The 17,350-nt window shown below is 37.0% G+C and overlaps 2 protein-coding genes across 2 annotated transcripts; one reads left to right on the forward strand and one right to left on the reverse strand.

Moving 5' to 3' along the window:
* Window positions 1-4,127: 4,127 nt before the first annotated feature.
* Window positions 4,128-5,264, reverse strand: LOC110177768 (ELAV-like protein 1). Its single transcript, XM_020944635.2, has 2 exons — window positions 4,960-5,264; window positions 4,128-4,901 (listed from the first exon to the last, which is right to left on the reverse strand). The coding sequence occupies exon 2, from the start codon at window positions 4,881-4,883 to the stop codon at window positions 4,137-4,139; it is 747 nt and encodes a 248-aa protein (XP_020800294.2). The 5' UTR covers window positions 4,884-4,901; window positions 4,960-5,264; the 3' UTR covers window positions 4,128-4,136.
* An 8,910-nt stretch (window positions 5,265-14,174) lies between these two features.
* On the forward strand, window positions 14,175-14,745 carry Grx1t (Glutaredoxin 1, testis-specific). The gene has a single exon (XM_020944640.2). The coding sequence runs from the start codon at window positions 14,331-14,333 to the stop codon at window positions 14,679-14,681; it is 351 nt and encodes a 116-aa protein (XP_020800299.1). The 5' UTR covers window positions 14,175-14,330; the 3' UTR covers window positions 14,682-14,745.
* Window positions 14,746-17,350: the final 2,605 nt, after the last annotated feature.

The following is a 17,350-nucleotide window of genomic DNA, read 5'->3' on the forward strand; positions in this document are numbered from 1 at the left end:
CAGAAAATCCAAGTGAAAGATTTTCTGATAAATAAATCAGGTAAATAAATCAAATCTCATGCTCAAACAAGTTTCTATTATATGCACCTTTGACAGAGATAACAAATTAAATGCATTTAAGTTCAATTTAATTACCTGGAAAATTTTAAAGCAATCTCAATGCGGCGCCGTTTGCAAATGAAATTATAATAAACCGAAATGAGCCTTAAATATTTACATTCACACTTTTCCCCAGGATCCAGGTCCTTTTCCCACTCCTTCCCATAACTTTGTTGGTTTACAAATATTTTCATATGCAGCCTTTGGCTCCTGGCGGAAAAACATACACACACCACACTCACACACAGAAAGTGTGAAACCCTTTGGGACGACGCACTAGACACTCGAGCTGGAAAAAAGTATAAAAAAAGGATATGGGAAAACCCTAAAGAAAAGTCCTGAAAAAAATGGTGATACAAAAAATGCAGGAGAAATTATTTTATGGCAAGTGTATGCGCTGTGAAATTATTATGAGTTAGTGGCAGAGTCTGGGCTGGAAAATATATATATCCAAGTAACTGCGTTTGCTATTCGCTTGAATTAAAATGAATTTAAGTGGTTTGCTTTTGGCCAAAGTTGCTCTGGCTCCCACACATGCAGACAGACAGAGGGCAAAGGACAAGGCTATGCTGCCAGGATATGCGGCTAGGATATCCTGCTAAGCAGGAAAAGACAGCTTAAATTCATATTTAGCCATGAGATGTCTGCAAAGTTCCAACGAGTTATTAATTAAAGGAAAAGAATGGGTAACCCCGGGATTTTGAAGAGAAAATTAATTAAATTAAAGCAGTTAGGGGTTTTGTTAAAAATATACAATTATGGAAAAAATTGTGTAGGGAATTGGTAGAAAAAATATTTAGATTCATTGGAGAATAATTGTCAGTATCAATTGAATTTATTTTATTTAAAATAAAATATAAAATATAGTATAAGGGTTTTTAACAATTATTGAATGAACATATAGAATAAGCCAGATTTATAATATATCAATATGATCATATCATATGATCAAGAATATATATGATTTATAGGGCCGGAAATGATTCCTTTACAGCGTTGCAAGCTTCTGACTGAAATTATATGACCCTGAAAGGGTAAAATAATCTAACAAAAGTTGGTGCCAAAGTCAGAGTCAGTTTTGAAACTATCGAAGGGTAAAGAAATCAATGTTGGTGAATAATTAATAATTAAGTTAGCTGTTAACTTTGAGTAGTTATCAAAAATACAAATTGCTGTATCACTTTAAATTTATATTAAGTATTGGGGTCCATGGCATTAAAGGAGGTAACAGGAAATAAATGATCCCTCTTATAGCATCTTAATTCATGAAATAATCGTAATGGCTAAGACTTACCGAAGTAGAGGGTACACGTCATTGCTTAATTCCTTTTTTGCTGTGTCATCAAAACAAGCTTCTTCCTGGTTATCCCAATGCATTGCATTCATCAGGTTTGGGATCGAAGGGCACTATCACTATAATTACCACAATCACTTGAGATGTGAACAGCGGGGAGGCCGCGAACAGACTGAGGTGGGAGCGGTGGCAGTGCCTCTATTTATAGTCCCCGAGTAAAGAGAATAGAGAAAGTGAGAGCGAGAGAGCAAGGCATATCTCTAGAGATAGGCAGGTAGGGGAAGAGAGACTTGGAGAGTAAGTGCTAGCTCTAGAGATTCACAAATAGAGAGAGTCAGAGAGTAAGGGAAAGAGAAATTGAGGTAGCCGCTACGGTTGCTGATGCTGATTAAAAATGTTTTTACTATATATGGCCGGAAGTGACTTCTACCAATTGTCACACCTTAAATTATTAAATTAAAATAGCCTTAAAGGCTACAAAACTAAAGCTAACCGGCCGAAAAATTGTAGATAAATTCCCTTCACTTCTTTTTTATAATTAAATCTAAAAAAATCAACCTTAAAAATACATTTATCAATCTTAATAAATTTCAATTAAGCCCCAAATTCCAAAGAAAGCATCTTTGGGCCTTAATCTTTTACCAAAAAAAGGAAACTGCTTACATTTATTTTCAGCATTTCTGTTGTATTTTTAATTGCTAGTTGAATGGAGAGACAGAGTGCAATCAATTTGCTTAATTGTGTGTTCTTGTGCAAACACCTTAAAATGCCATAAATTCTCAACGACTATTTATTGTTTTTATCATCCTTCGTTCGGGGCCTGACCCAATTTCCAGAATCGAACGGAATCGAAAATGGATGACCCCTCGACACAAACACACACATCATTCATGGCCATATCTTTTGGATACCTAAGCCATTGTGTTTTTTGGCCAAACAATACGACAAATTGGTATTGCATCAGTCTGTCTGTGTCCGTTTCGCTTTTTCGCAATTTTCGCCAAATTGTTTTTATGCAAAGTATTTGCATTTAACTGCTGTTCCGAGAGGGTTGGGATATATGTATATTTAGTATATCTGCCATTTATATAGGCCATTAATATTGAATTCATTGTTGTATTCGAAATATTCCATCGATCGGCATCGATATATATTTTGTCAGCGTTTTTCCCCAATTCAGATTTTTGGGTTTTTGCCAGCGAAATTAATTTGCGTAAATTGTATTAAATGTTTTGCCAGGCCCAGCAAACTGTGCAAATTTTAATTGAATGCCTTTTGTTTGCCTCTGAATAATTTTCAGCAAAATGTTTGTTGTTAAATCGTTTGATGGGCACAAACAAAAAAAAAAAAAAGAAGAAAAAAGGAGCGCAGGACACGCGCAGGATTTTGCACTCGTCGCGATAAACGGATAAAGCGCGAAAAACCACCGCAAAAACCTTTTGCAAGACCCGGAAAATGCAATTTGAACGGTTCGATACTAATTGGTTTATAGATTTTATTATGTTTTAATTATTTCAATAACAAATAAAAATATGTGCGCCTTTTGTTTTCATCAAAGTGGTGGGAAATGGTTATTAGTTTTTAGCTAATCCTTTGGTTGAATTTTTATTTGGAATTATGTTTGGGAGAGAGGAGTTTTTGCAGAGGAAATTTGTGTATTTATTTAATAAAATGCTTAGGGAAAATATTTAAAGGTAAACTGATCAGTGAAGTCTGGATCTTTTTAATTCAATACTGTAGTTTAATTTTGTATTTCCACTCGCAAACCTTGAACTCTCTAGGAGTTCATCCTCCTATCATCTTCCCAGACATAAATCAATCAAACTTTAATGCATGCTCAGCATCCATAACTAAGTTATTGATTAAATAAACATTTTAGCAACAGGCAAGAAAGAAAAATAAAAACACCAAACAAAATTAATTAAAAACCAAAAGAGTCCAAGGAGTCGCTGAAGTAAATAAATCTTTTAACGCGCGACACGAGACGCATTCAAAATGCTAAATTAGTAAAATGTCACTTTCGCTTTCAAGTCCATGGAGAGGGAGAGGGGGAAAATTCCCTGGCGGCATTGTTGTCGGCACCGATCAAAGCCACAAAATCCATCCAACGACGACGACGAAGATGCGGCAGCCACATAAATTATCACGGCCTAAGCAGGCGCAGACACTTGCCAAAAGTCTCGGCCAAAAAGGGGTAAAATCGGAGGAAAATGCCAGGCGATGCGAACTGGTGTCGTGCGAAATGTTCCACATGTGGCAAGAAATGCATTGACACACTTCAAAGGCTTTTCTTTTTCTATACTCAGGAGCCAGGGAGCCAGAAGCCTGAAAATACGTGGAAGTTTAATGACTGTATACACCTCGTTAAATTGTAATAATTTTTAATAAAATTACATCACTTTATAAAAAAAAAAAAAATACAGCTCTGAACTTCAAGCAAGCCCAAAAATATTCCTTTGGTATAAAAATGTATAAGTGTTTACAAAAATGTAATTTGATAAAAAATATCGGAAATAATGTTTAAATAATACTATGTATCGGAGGTGATAAATCTGCGAGGAAGCTGGAGAAACTTCGCTTCGATTTTTGGTGGTGATGGACGAAGCTATAGAATCTCCTTGATGGCAAGATCTCAATCTAAATCAGGAAAGATCAGTCCCCGATGGCGCTGAAGAAACTTTGGTTTGATTTTTGGTGGTGATGGACGAAGCCAAGGGGCCTCCCCGATGGCCAGATCTCAATCTTAATCAGAAAAGACGAATCCTTCAGGACGGATGGGAGCCTCTGAAGCTCGCAAAGGAGACCAAGGCATATCTAGGGCACACTCTGAATCTGAGTCTGGAGCTTGAGAAAACTTGAAACCCATCACCTGGGTTTTCATCATCTGACGCGACCAACGTGCCTCCTCTTCACGCCTCAAGTTTCTTGCAGTCTGGACAGAGATGGGGTCATTGGATCCCGGAAAGCGGTAGCCGTCGAGGGCGATCCTGGCCCTCTCGGCATCCGCGGGTTGCCTGAAGCGCACATAGGCCACATTATGCTGTGGATACATCAAGCTGCTCGTCTTGTTGCGCAAAATCTTCACCGACCAGATTCCGCCGTAGTCTTGGAATAGGGTTTCCAGCAACATCTCGTTCACCTTCGCCGGCAGAAACCTAATATAAAGATTGCACTTGGCAGTGTCTCTACTGCGGGGCAGGGCGAAGGCCACCTTCAGGCGCTTGTTGCGCAACTGCAGTCCGTTTAAGAGGATTTCGGCCATTTTGGCACCGTTAGTACTTTCAAAATTGACGAACCCATAGCCAACACAAAGGCCAAAACCATCACGAACTATCTTGACACTACGAATACTCCCAAATGTGGAGAATATTTTGAGCAGCTCATCGTCCGTAGTATCTCTGGGAAGAAAATTGATGATGAGGTTCGTCGGGCGTGACTTAACGTGGAGATCGTCCAGCTCCGTGTTGATCCAATTTTCGGGGTTCTGCATGATTATCCTTTCGAAGAACTATAAAAAATTACAACAAATTGGCAAAAATAATAAAAAAATGAAGGAGCACACGTACGAACTCAGACGGAAGTGAAAAAAGAAAAAAAAACTTTATGCTAGAGATGGTATTTCCTGTTGGCAGGCAGGAAGTCTGGCAACTTGGGCGAATAATCGATGGAAGAATATCGGTTACACTCAATTATAGCAGTATAGTTCAAACAAAAAAGTAAGCAATAAAATACCAAATTATAGGAGGATTCAAATTATCATCAGACCATATATAAAAATGTTTCAGGAGAATGTATTTGGTAATGACAAAATTCAAAGCGAAAACGTGTTATTTTTGGTCTGCCAATACCGGAAAATAATAGGTTCAAAAATATTTAGTAAAAAAATACCGAACATGCAACATTCAACAATTCCACGTCTGAAATATATTTAATAAATTATACTAAAAATAAAATATAATAACCAAAACCAAAACATGTACAGTCTCAATTCCACCTTAACCAAATCATATTTATGAGCTAACCAATTAAATAAATTTAAACATCATAAAATCGGTTAGCACAAACGATTTGTTTAACAACCTCAGTCCCCAAGGCAATCAGATAAATATTGTAAGTGTGAAAATGGTAAACTACCTTGGCTAACTAGGAAATCCAGACACACAAACAATATTGAAAGAGAACTGAATGGCAATTTGAATTGTGTATCGATTCTCGTAAATATTACCATTTTGGCTAGCGGATATCTCTGGCTAACTGGAACTGGATTTGGGCCAATAAAACCCGAGCTTGTGCATAAATCTTGAGCTGCTTTATCCAGCAAATCCCCGCTTAGAGCTCGTGTATCTCATGGATTGCTTCCTGTGGCAATTGCCAGCTAGTCTCATTCATAAATTTGTATAAAAGCTTAAGGAAAAATTAATTGCAAGAATTTAAAAGATCAAAAACCAATAACTTATAAGTTAAAGTATATACATTTCTGTGTAAACTGTATAAAAGCCTTTTAAATTAATATTTAATCAAATACAAACCTACTTATTTATAAAGCCAAGTAAAGCCTAACCCATATACACATAAATGCAATACAAAATCCAATAAAAAATACCCTCTTGACAGTTTCTTTTTTCAGTATCAACTTCCAATTGAATTCCGTGAGATCCCCTTGGACATCTTTATTCCATCGTCGTGGTCGTGACTGGGCCAGCTTTTTCCACTTTTCCCCGATGTCCAATGTCCAGTGTTCCAAGTCCATCGTTGAGTCAATCAAACAAAAAGTTGGCTCTCTTGCTGCATTTCCATAAGTTAACTACCGTTCTGGCACTCTGAAACACATGTCACGCACTTCTCGAACAACTGGGAAAAGCTGGAAAAGCCCACGCCGCGGCAATTTCAACTGCACTTCACAGCTGCCTCAGAAGAGATCTCCGGTATCTGGAATATATATATATATAAAAATATATAGGGGAAGTGAGCCGACGCGGGCAGAAAAGAAAAGTCGCCAGGCCATTCTGTAAGTGGAGCGAACAAAATAATCAAAATGGGAATAAAATCAAAACATTGCTGCGGCCAACTGGCAATTTGCATGCAAAGAACGAGCAGTGGACTGTAAAATAAAGAAGAGCAGATTTGTTGGCTTTAAAAAGGTTCTTACTTTTGATTTATAAAATTATTAAACAAACTGATGTTATTTATTTGGATTGATGTATTTTTTACATACTGTGTATGTGCTTTATTATTATTAGTTAAGTTGGCTGCGCTTCCTCGATAGCTTTCTTGTCTGATTAATGCAAGCTGTCAATTTCACACTAGACTATAGATAAATGGTATGCTTACACTTAAAAGTAAACACTACATATTGCATAAATCACAAACAAATTAATGTGCATTTGCCATTTGACCATCATAATTTAAGGTTTAAATCTTTGCAATACTAAAATTTAGTTATGAGAAAAATATATTCATTTAAGAAATATATAAGAAAAGGCTGATATATTAAATTATAATTTTAAAAAGCTATAATAAAGTACATATACCATATGTGGGATAAATTTGTTAACACGAATTTGAATCATATGATGAAAGAAATAAATTAGATGGAATACATTCGGAAATTTTTTGATAATAGTGATAATATCTATAAGAAAACATTATTTATCATACATTTTGGTATATCACGGATGCATATATTTATTTTAAATTAAATTATTTATATTTATATGTTAAATTATTATTAAACTATAAGCTAGTAAAAATCCCACAACTCATCTCCGACTTGCAGGCTACTTGAAGACATCGCTGGAGGCGCCTCTTTGCAGCTGGGTTGCCGGTAGCTGGGAGCCAAGTGCTGGGGACTTGAAGAGGAGTTGAATAGGAGAAGTGTGTGTTTGAAGACACTTGTTGGCTGCCCGCCAGCTGAACAAGACGATGATGATGATGATGATGACGATGATGATTGCAAATATTGCAACGATGATGACCGATGCGCGACCGACGACAGCATAACAAATGAACATTTAGACAAAGTTTGCAAGCAAAATGCCAGCGGCCTCCGCATCTATCTTTATGACCAAACCCACTCGGATTCAGAGTGGGACGAGATACGGACTACAGAGACTGGCAGGCAAGGCAGCTTTAATCAAGCGTCAAGTAATGGGGTTTAACAGGGAGGTGGAAATTAAGCACCAAAAGGTACTGGATATAGATTAAAAGAGTACCTAGAACTGTAGGAAATATCTTAGAATTTTCTTTACGAATTATTTACAGGCTTAAATATTTTCTGATGCTAAGATATGTATTTAAATAACGAAGTAAATATTAATAGGAATGCTGGAAAGTACTGGTAATTGTATTTTGAAATATTTACAGTTTTATATATATTTACATAATACTTTTTCTAAAGTATTTCATAATATTTATACATTTTTGAAAGGTTATTTAATTTTTAAAGAATCTTTTGGCATATTTGTTGGGTAAAACTTCTTCAAAAAGTACCCCACCAACACTACACCAATACACCATTAAATGTTCCCCATCCCTGGGCTCAGAGTGTGTGCGAAAAACTTAGCGTCTGACTTGAGTGACTTTGGTTAACTGGCCGTCAACGTTCCGCGTCGAGGATGTCATCGTGTTCATCACACAGGAGCAGGAGCAGCAATAACTGCGATTGCAATGACTCCTCCTGCTACTCCGCCTTCTCCAACTCCAGCTCCAACTCCAATTGCCTTTGTTAAACGTTTGCCTGTCAGGCTCAGATTGGAGTCTTTTTTTGTTGGCGTTGTTGTAGCTTTTTTCAATTCAGAACGCCAGCTGGCAACCCTGGCCAGTTCCAAGCGATGAGTTGTTGAAAAGTTAAAATGGATTTTACGCAAAGTTTTTAATTTGCTGCTGTTATCCCACAAATCGTTCTATTCTCTCTTTTCTGCGTGTAATTATAATCTTTAATTTCTTGCTAGGGAAACTTCTTAATGATGCCCGAGCCATTTTGTTTTAGTGCGATCGCTTTTGTTATATGTAAATTAATATAATGTTGGGCGGTAATGATTCGTCGTCGACAATTTCAATTCCGCCACGGATTGTTCCTGGAGATGTAAGGTCGGGGCGAGAGGCCCTTTGGTGTCTTCTAGCCGGCTGGCCGTAGAATATTTAGTTAGGATGATTATGTTGGAGGGATGACTGTCCCTCTTTATCTGCTGGCCTAGGGACTCAGTCAGATTTGTAATAATAAATGCTTTACGACGGATCGTCGGAGTTACAGTATGAGAGCGATGGCTCTTTATTTCATAAATGTCAAAACAGAACTGAACTTAAGAACTAACAAAAGTGATATTCATAGCGGCCACTCCAATGGGCAGTGCTTGCCGGCTATGCACGAGCTTCCGGCCAGACGCTGGGTCAGCAATTTGGCCGGAGCGAGCTTTCGGACGATCGGTCATTGCCGTCGCCCGGTTAACTTAGTTAACTTGTATAAAAAATGATAAAAAATCTTTTGTTTTTCTTGGAAGTTGGAATTTGACAGAAAAATAAGCTTGTTTTCGAAATAAAATTATACTTGTTCCCCAAATATTCTTTTTAAATATATAAAAATATATGTAACATGTAATATTCTTTGCAATATTCAAAAAGTTATAGATTTTTAGTTTAAACTGTACATTAAATATGAATGAAAACTCATTAAAAACTTAACTCTCTTTCGTAATCTTAACACTTCCATGTTTCTATTATAAAACCCTGGTAACTTTACCTCTTTCTACAGTTTTTGCATTCAATTTTATCAGCTGGCGAATTTTTGCATTAAAAGTTACACAATGACTTTAAGGGACACCAGAGCCCACGCAACGCAGCTTTTGAGCCAAGTCACCAGAGCGACGTCTAGACTTTGGTAAACAAAAGACAAAAGCCATGCTTTTTGCTACCACTATTGATAAAGAACAAAAGATTCTGAAAAAAGGGAAACCAAAATAACCGAAAAAATCGGTGGAGCTTTAACACAAATTTTTGGATTTGCAGTTTTCTGAATGATTTTATAGAAAATTGTTAACTAAACGAGTTTTTAAGGTTATTAAATATAATTATTATGGCTTGTAGAGTTATTGTATATTTTATTTATGGTGCAAATAAATTTTAAAATATATATTAAGCTTTGTAAACCATTTTCCTATTGATATATAAGCAACTGAACTCCCTATTTTTCAGTTAGTCATTCAATCTACTGACATTTCAGCCTGTCTTTCACTTGGAATGCTTAAGTATTCAGCAAGCAATTTGCAATTTATATTTGGTTAGCCAAGTTGTCAGGCGAAGCGGTTGCAACGTGAGACAATTGCAACAAGCGGCAGGCTCCCCACCGGTTGCAGGATGCGATGCACAAATTAGTTAAATTACACAGGCGCTTTGATTAGAAAAAGTGGCTTTGGCTGTTGCATCTTCTTCGTGGCATCTTGGGCATCCACCATCTCTCTTCTTCTGCAGCTTGCCATCTCTTTTTGGCTGGCCTGTATTTTCTTTGGCAGCTTTTGGCCGCTAACGAAGCTCAATTCGAGCGCCAAATTGAAATTGATTGTGACATTTGATCATGCGTTTGCCAGGCCTCTTCGAGAAAAACGAGAAGGCAATCGAGGGAACCGAAAGAGACAGCAGGAAATCCAGTTAAGGAAAAGAGACAGCAAATCGAGTTAAGTAAAAGAGACAGACAGAGCTTGTTGTCTTTGGAATTTGTGCGGAAAATTGCTGGAAACGTTAGGTAGGCGCGCACGCAGGTGTGTCTCAGTTTTCCTTCCACTTTTTGTTTCGGTTTCTTTTTTTTTTTTTTCCTAGCTGAGACTTTTCTCCAGACTTGATACGCACTGGATTAATTGGACGGATGTGCATTGGGTTGATGAGTTGAGCTCAGAGACAACTGGAGAAGACCGAGGAACTGGAGAAAGACCTGTAGGAGGTTCACCTGCCAGCTGGTGGGTCTTTCTGTCAGAGATTGACTTCAGTTTTTATTTTAAGCCAACGTAAAGACGGTGAAAAAAATCGAAATTGCTTTTCCCATAAAGAAAAGAAATGGAATATGGTAATTTTAGACAGATTAGGCTATAAACTTGGCTAAAAAGAGGGGAAAAACAGTTGGGGTTTCATTGAAAAGGTTTATAAAGCTTTGGTGTTGATTAGAAAATATAGTATTAAAATTTTAGCTACTTACTAATTTGAACTAAGCTAACCCTCTGCATCCAAGTTCATCCCGTGAAAAGCATTCAACTCGGAAAACTCAACGCTTGGAGGCGAGGAAAATCCCCACATGAATAATTACGGCACACGCACAGTTCATTTAATTTCACTTGAAGGGGCATGAATGGTGGATGGTGGCATAAAACCCTTTCAGTATGAAAATATTTAATGAAGAAATTTATAAGAAACTTTTGCAGAAAATGGCAGCAGACTGTTGGATGGCGGGCGCTAAAAAATTATGAACATTAAATGCAAATTAAGCTAATCAATTAGGTCGGAATTGAGGCTTAAAATTAGCCACGCTTTTGGAAAAAGCAGAGAGAGGAAAATGGGGGTGGAGTTCTAATGATTTTATTGTTGGAGTAAGAATTATAAAAATAAAAAAATAGAAAATTTAGAATATAAAATGAATGAATAGAAAATATATAAAATAAAATAAAGAAACCCGTTTAGTTTCATAGTTATGTAGATAGATTTTTCATAAAGTATTTATTTTATTATGAAATATTCCTTATTTATTCTTTTAAAGAAATACTATAAATATTATATCATAGATATATATTTTTTATACGTATATAGATATTTCCTGATATGTTATTTTATTCTCAAAAATTGTTTTCCCAGTGCTTTCAAGTTGAAAATACCCGCTAGTAGCGACTTCTGGCCCATTTGCTGCCTGCTAACCCAATTAGCCAAAGGAAGGACTGACTCGCTTCACTCCCCAAACAACTCCCTTCTATAACTAAAGGATTCCCTCTGGCATCCAACTCCTCTCTATAAATGACCGACATTTAAATGGGGATCAATTGGGGAGTCCTGCAGGAACCTTACCCTCCCGAAAACCCTTTAAATTCCTTCCCTAGTATCTGTTGCCATTGCATAGCTGAGTTAATGATTGGAAATTAATTTGTCAGCACCAAGGATTAGGAGGGAGGAGGAGTAGGGAGTGCGTGTAGGGGATTGTTCCTAGGGGATTACGCAATTGCGTAGACAAATTGCCGGCAATTAGCAGGGAGTCGGTGGAGTCACCCAAAGACGATGATGACGATGACGACAAAGGCATTGTCCCGACCGATTTCCATAGTTCAATTCAGGTGTAGGAGCTGAGGAGGTGAGCTCCAATGGCCATCGATCTGGAGAGTCATTGTATCGATAGGAATTGAGTACTAGATTAATTGTTAGTTGGGAATTTCTACAGGGAAATAAGCATTCAATGGGTAATGAATGAAGTAATGGATGAAGTAACATAGTTATCACCATGAGAGGTCATCAGTTTTATTGAAGTGTGTATGTAGTTTGTTGTAGTTTCTATGGGTTTTATTGGAGTAGTTTTGTGGTAGTTTTTATATGTTTCCATTCGGAAATATTTCTTAGAAAAACTACCGAACACAACTACATTCCTTTTCCCCCTTTTCAATGTAAACCCCTTTCTTGAAAACCCTCTCAAAAATACCAAATGCTCCCGCTAAACGAACCGAGAAAATTCCCAGCCATGAAAAACAATAAAAAGGCGTCACTTGCTGGCAAAAGCCTGAATGGGCCTAATCAAATTAAGTACTAATCCTTGAGAGAAAACCGCCAACAATTTAAAATGATTGTTAAGTAAATTTCCCAAAACAATTACCGCTGGTCTAGTGCACAAGCCACACTCGGAGAAAATCTGTGGCCAGGCGCAGGCGCAGTCGTAGGAGAGTAGTCTCAAAAATTCTAGCATGCGATAAATTTGTCACAGGACCAAGGACTCTTTCGGGACGCTTTGCATATGTGTAAAATTGTTAGTCAGATGGCCATTGAACAAGACAAGGCAACATTAATGAGTTGCCTGTTTTTGGACAGGTAAATGGGGGAGAGGAGCCAGGGAGAAGGGGAAGAAACTTTTTGAAGTAACCGAAGGAAGGATAATCCACTTAGGAGTGCCTTTCGCTAGTATGCAATGTCCTGGCGACAATGATGGAGTTTACACAGGGAAAATAATTATTTAAAATGGTTAGTTAATTAAAAATAAGGAATTAAAATTATAAAAGAAAACCTAAAATTTAAACGGATTAAGAACCAACGGATTATAATTAAGTTATTTATATTTTAAAACTGCATACTATATATATAAATATCGAATTAAAATTACTAAGTACAAGAAAAGAAACTAACTACAGGAACCCGAAGCTTATATATTCTTGAAGATTTCAATTTAAATATAAGATCGTATCGAAAATCGAGCTTAACATACATTCTGTTAGTCGATATTTAAGCATATTTTTATATGACAATTTATTCGACAAATTAAATTTAAAAAAAGGCATAACTAAGCCAAAAAAGCATCAATTTTAATTCAGAAACCTGTCCTATGTTAGTTTTAATTACGGTAATTAATCTGTATACTCAAATAAAAATTTTGAAAAATTAAAATTTTTGTTGATTTTTTTTCTTCTAATTTTACGAAAATTTTTGAAAAAAATGAAGTAAAATTTTTTTCTGCCAAATAATAGCTAGAACGACTCGTCTGTTGATGCTGATCAAGAATATATATGATTTATAGGGTCGGAAATGACTCCTTCATAGAGTTTTAAGCTTTTGACTGAAATTATAATACCTTGAAAGGGTATTTAACAAAAATATCACAATCCTATATTAAATAGGATATATTTCGGAATAAATATATTTAAAACGCGATAAATATTAATGGTATATAATAACTTCAAATGCTTTACATTTATAAGCTTTGGGTGCTTATAAATTAATTTAAACAACATTATAAAAATATCTATTCATGTAGTTTAATACATTTTTTTCATGTGCATTCTTGGAACATTGTGGAGAAATTGTTTTATTACCCCAAAGCGAAGCCGTTGAGTATGTGTTGACTGAAAACAAAGGTGCGCACAATAAATTACATTGTTACACGGAAACTTACGAGCAGGACATGGACACGGACACACGTGAATGTGTGGAAAGCGACTAAGAGAAAGAGAGAGAGATAGAGGTCCTGGCAGGAAGTCAGCAACAAGCGTCGCGTTAATGAAAAGGATTTCTCTGGCATCTGCAGACATGTTAGTTCTCTCTCTCACTCCCTGGGTTATTTAATATTTAAACTACGGCCAGACAGAGTGGCTGTGATGATAGGATAGGATACGGATAGTCCTGTCTTTGATGTCCTCGACCCATTAGTTGAGGTCTCAACTTTTGCATAAATAAACGCCTCAGTTCATTAGTGAGTCTCGCCTTTCCCGATTTCCTCAATTGCGAAAAGGGTTTTGCGTGGGGGTTCCCCTTTTGTGGCTTTCCCTTCAGCCATCGGTTGTGTTTTTCGGTTGATGTGGTTGGCTTTTTGGGGGACCCAAAATGCGTGAAAGTGTCATAAGCTACCGGCTTCCCAAAAGGAAAGACTTTATGACTGGGACCAGACCGCAGATACATCTGGGAATAGTTGAGATTCTTGCGGTTTCTGCTTGAAAATTTAATGATTTTTTAATCGATTTTGGCAAAGAGAACTTGGCTAGCCTACCAGGAAGTGTTTTAATTAATAAATAATGAGTAACTAAATATATATTTTCTAGCTTTCCTTAAATACATTCCTTTCCAAAACCCATTCAAGTAGCCCTTGAAACACTTTTAACTCAAAAGTCATATAAATTTGTAGGTCAAAATTCTACCTAGGCCTCTCACCTGGTTTCCCCCATTGCTCGTAATTGTTTTGATCCTGACTGAGTTCTCCTTCCCCAATTTACCAATGGGTTCCGTGGTCAGTTCTATGCAACGGCCCCATCTTATGGTGAGCATGGAGAGTTCGCAGGCGAATTTTGTTCGCGAAATGATTGCCAACAACAAGGTGGTGATCTTTAGCAAGACTTACTGTCCGTACTCCAGCATGGCCAAGGAGCAGTTTCGCAAGTTGGATGTTAAGCCCATTGTCGTGGAACTGGACTTGCGGGAAGATTGCAGCGAGATTCAGGCGGTGCTGGGCAGGATGACGGGGGCCAAGACCGTGCCCAGATGCTTCATAGATGGCAAGTTCGTGGGTGGCGGCACCGATGTGAAGCGTCTCTTCGACCAGGGCATCCTGCAAAAGTATTTCAAGTGATTATATTCGATTTTAAGTTTTTTTTTTGGCAAAAATAAAAAACGTCTGGAGTCCTTTAAGAAAATAGTTTAATAGTAAAGAACTAAAGAACTCAATCTAATCTATACAGAATATTCATAATTTCCTCCTGTAATGACAAGGATAATACCATCAGGAGAAGGTGGATATATACCAACTGCCTTTTATTCGCTCAATATGACGCTTAAGTTTTTCCTGAAAGGGATTCCAGTTGTCTGTGGGTGGGCGCAGAAAACAATTAAGGAGCGAATCCTGCTGCCTTTTCACCTGCAGTCAGAGCATTCAGGCAGTTCTTCTTTTCCATTGTTATCCTGCTTCCGTTTTCCCCTTTTCCCCATTTGCATATGGAAAAACTGAAAGGCAGGCATCATCATTTTCATCGTCGTCGTGAGGAGAGGTCAAGGCTCTCAGCATTAAACTTGCAGGAGGCCATCGAACAATTCACAAAGGACTCACAGTACACACACATTTCCATATTTTATCCCATATGGGGGGATAATATATCTCAGCAGGTTCTCAATACTATATAGCAGGGGAATTTTCAAGCTTAAATTGATTGAAAGTTAAACTCAGCTCCAAATTGCTTGTAATTTGCTCAGCAAATTGTTTTCTTCGTTGATTTTTTCTGTGTTTTTGTTCAAATTGACTTTAACAATGTCGAATTTGAGGTAACTGTCACACGCGAGAATTGTTTTGGAAAATACCCGTGCAGGTGTGCACAGCGAGTACTACAGGTAAACGAATGAAAAATACCACGGCACACGTGTCGTATGCGTAATTTGGCTCATCGATTCCTTGTTTTTTTTGGGCTTAAATTTTGCGTAGGCCGTTTGGAAAAAGGATTGATTATGGAAATTGGCGAGTAATCAGATCTTAACCCGGTTGGAGTTTGATTTTTGGTTTTATTGAAAGTGACTTGATTTGACGCTTTTTTTTAATAAGAAATTATTGGCGATGATTTCAGTTGAGAACAATCCAAGGGAAGGGTTTTATTTTTACTCTCAGATAGCATAAACTTTATGGGCAAGCTAAAGTGTTAAAACTAACCTTTAAAAGGGAATGGAACTTCCTGGACAATGTTGCTTAAATATACATTTTTCTTGTCTGACTTATCAAGCATGGAAACTAGTTATGGCTGCCAACACGCAGCATTTACAACTGCAATGGAATGGAAATTTTTTTTACGAGCCCCCTGAACGCTGAGCTGTAATTTTTTCCCCTTTTTTTCGCTTTAACACACACAAAAAAAAAAGATGTGTTGCAGTGGCATATAACTTTGTTTTAATTTGTTGGCAGAATGAATGCAATTGCCACCGGACAAAGAGACTGTTGTCAGAGTGGGGGAATCCGCCGACTAACTCAATAAAAAATGCATTTGGCATTTTGATTGCGATACTATCCAGTGTGTGAGTGCTGGGCAACATTGTCTCCCTTTTGCTTTGGCTTTAATCTCATTTGGGCCAGACATTTTTTTAATGGCCAACGACGCCACTCAATCTATCCCATTTAGCAGCGTGTCAAGTTCTATAAAGCGCAAAAATACTTGCGAATTTATTACAATTTTTCCCCTCTATCTTTGACCAGAGACGGAGTTGTGTGCGGCTTTGAATAGTTTTCCCGTGGCTGCACCCAGACTATGTCAGACTCCTCCATCCATATATCATATAGTTTTCCCCGGGAAAACTGCGCCTGTGTGTGTGTGCATGTGCAGCAGCGACTCCTCCTTCGCCTTTGATGAACGATTTATTAAGCGTTTTATTATTAGTTTTCTCGTTCGGTGGCTTTTGTGGCATTTTTGATTACAAAATTCCATCCAAGTCTTGCTTGTAATTACCAAAAAATGACCAAAAAAATTTCTGGATGGTTATCCCATTATTGGAGATTCTTTTAGCGGCTGAACAGAGATAGATGGGAGTTTAGAATGTGTTTTGGATTGGCTTTTAAGCTTGAAAATTTAGAGTTAAAGTTGGGAATGGTAAAGTAGAGACTTTGAAAACTTATTTTTAAGGCAATGATGTTTAGAAAAGTTATTCTAAACATATTTGATTATTTTCTTATAGTTAAACTATTCAAAGAGTTAAAATTATTGAAATTTCCATTACATTTTATATGTTTTTATGATATATATTTTAGATAATTGTATTTTTTTTTATCAAAATTTCGTTAAACTTTTGAGCAGTTTCCCAGATAATGTCATTAAATGATTATATTCATATTTTAAATAAATAAATAGTTTCTGTCACATCAGTCTTGAATTACTGGTCTCTCCTCTGGCTTTTCTATAGCTTTCAACATCGGTGGGGTGAACGTGTTGAAATTTCTCAAAACGACACTTGCACGTAACATGTCATGCCAACATATAATTATATTATTGCTGTTATTTCTTTGTTTTTACACATGCCAACCCATAACATCCCACACACTCTGGTGACTTTGAGCCAGGTTCAGGTCTCAGTTTTTGCCACGGCCATGCAACTAAGATCTTTGAGCGCCGATAAACTTTTGTTGGCGAAAAGGGGAATGAATTTACACAGGAAATTATATATTTATATTTAAATTTAATCAAAGAATATGCTAGAATTTTCCTAATGTTTTTATTAGCTTCTGATATTTAGGTTTCTGTACAATTAGATACTTTTAAATTATATGAA

Source organism: Drosophila serrata, unplaced genomic scaffold (assembly GCF_035046125.1).
Source record: "Drosophila serrata isolate PLE 108 unplaced genomic scaffold, ASM3504612v1 contig_165, whole genome shotgun sequence".
NCBI lineage: Eukaryota > Metazoa > Arthropoda > Insecta > Diptera > Drosophilidae > Drosophila > Drosophila serrata.

What these genes read in the sequence shown, in the direction of transcription:
- LOC110177768 (XM_020944635.2), bottom strand. Translation starts at nt 4,883, where the DNA reads ATGCAGAACCCCGAAAATTGGATCAACACGGAGCTGGACGATCTCCAC.
- Grx1t (XM_020944640.2), top strand. Translation starts at nt 14,331, where the DNA reads ATGGGTTCCGTGGTCAGTTCTATGCAACGGCCCCATCTTATGGTGAGC.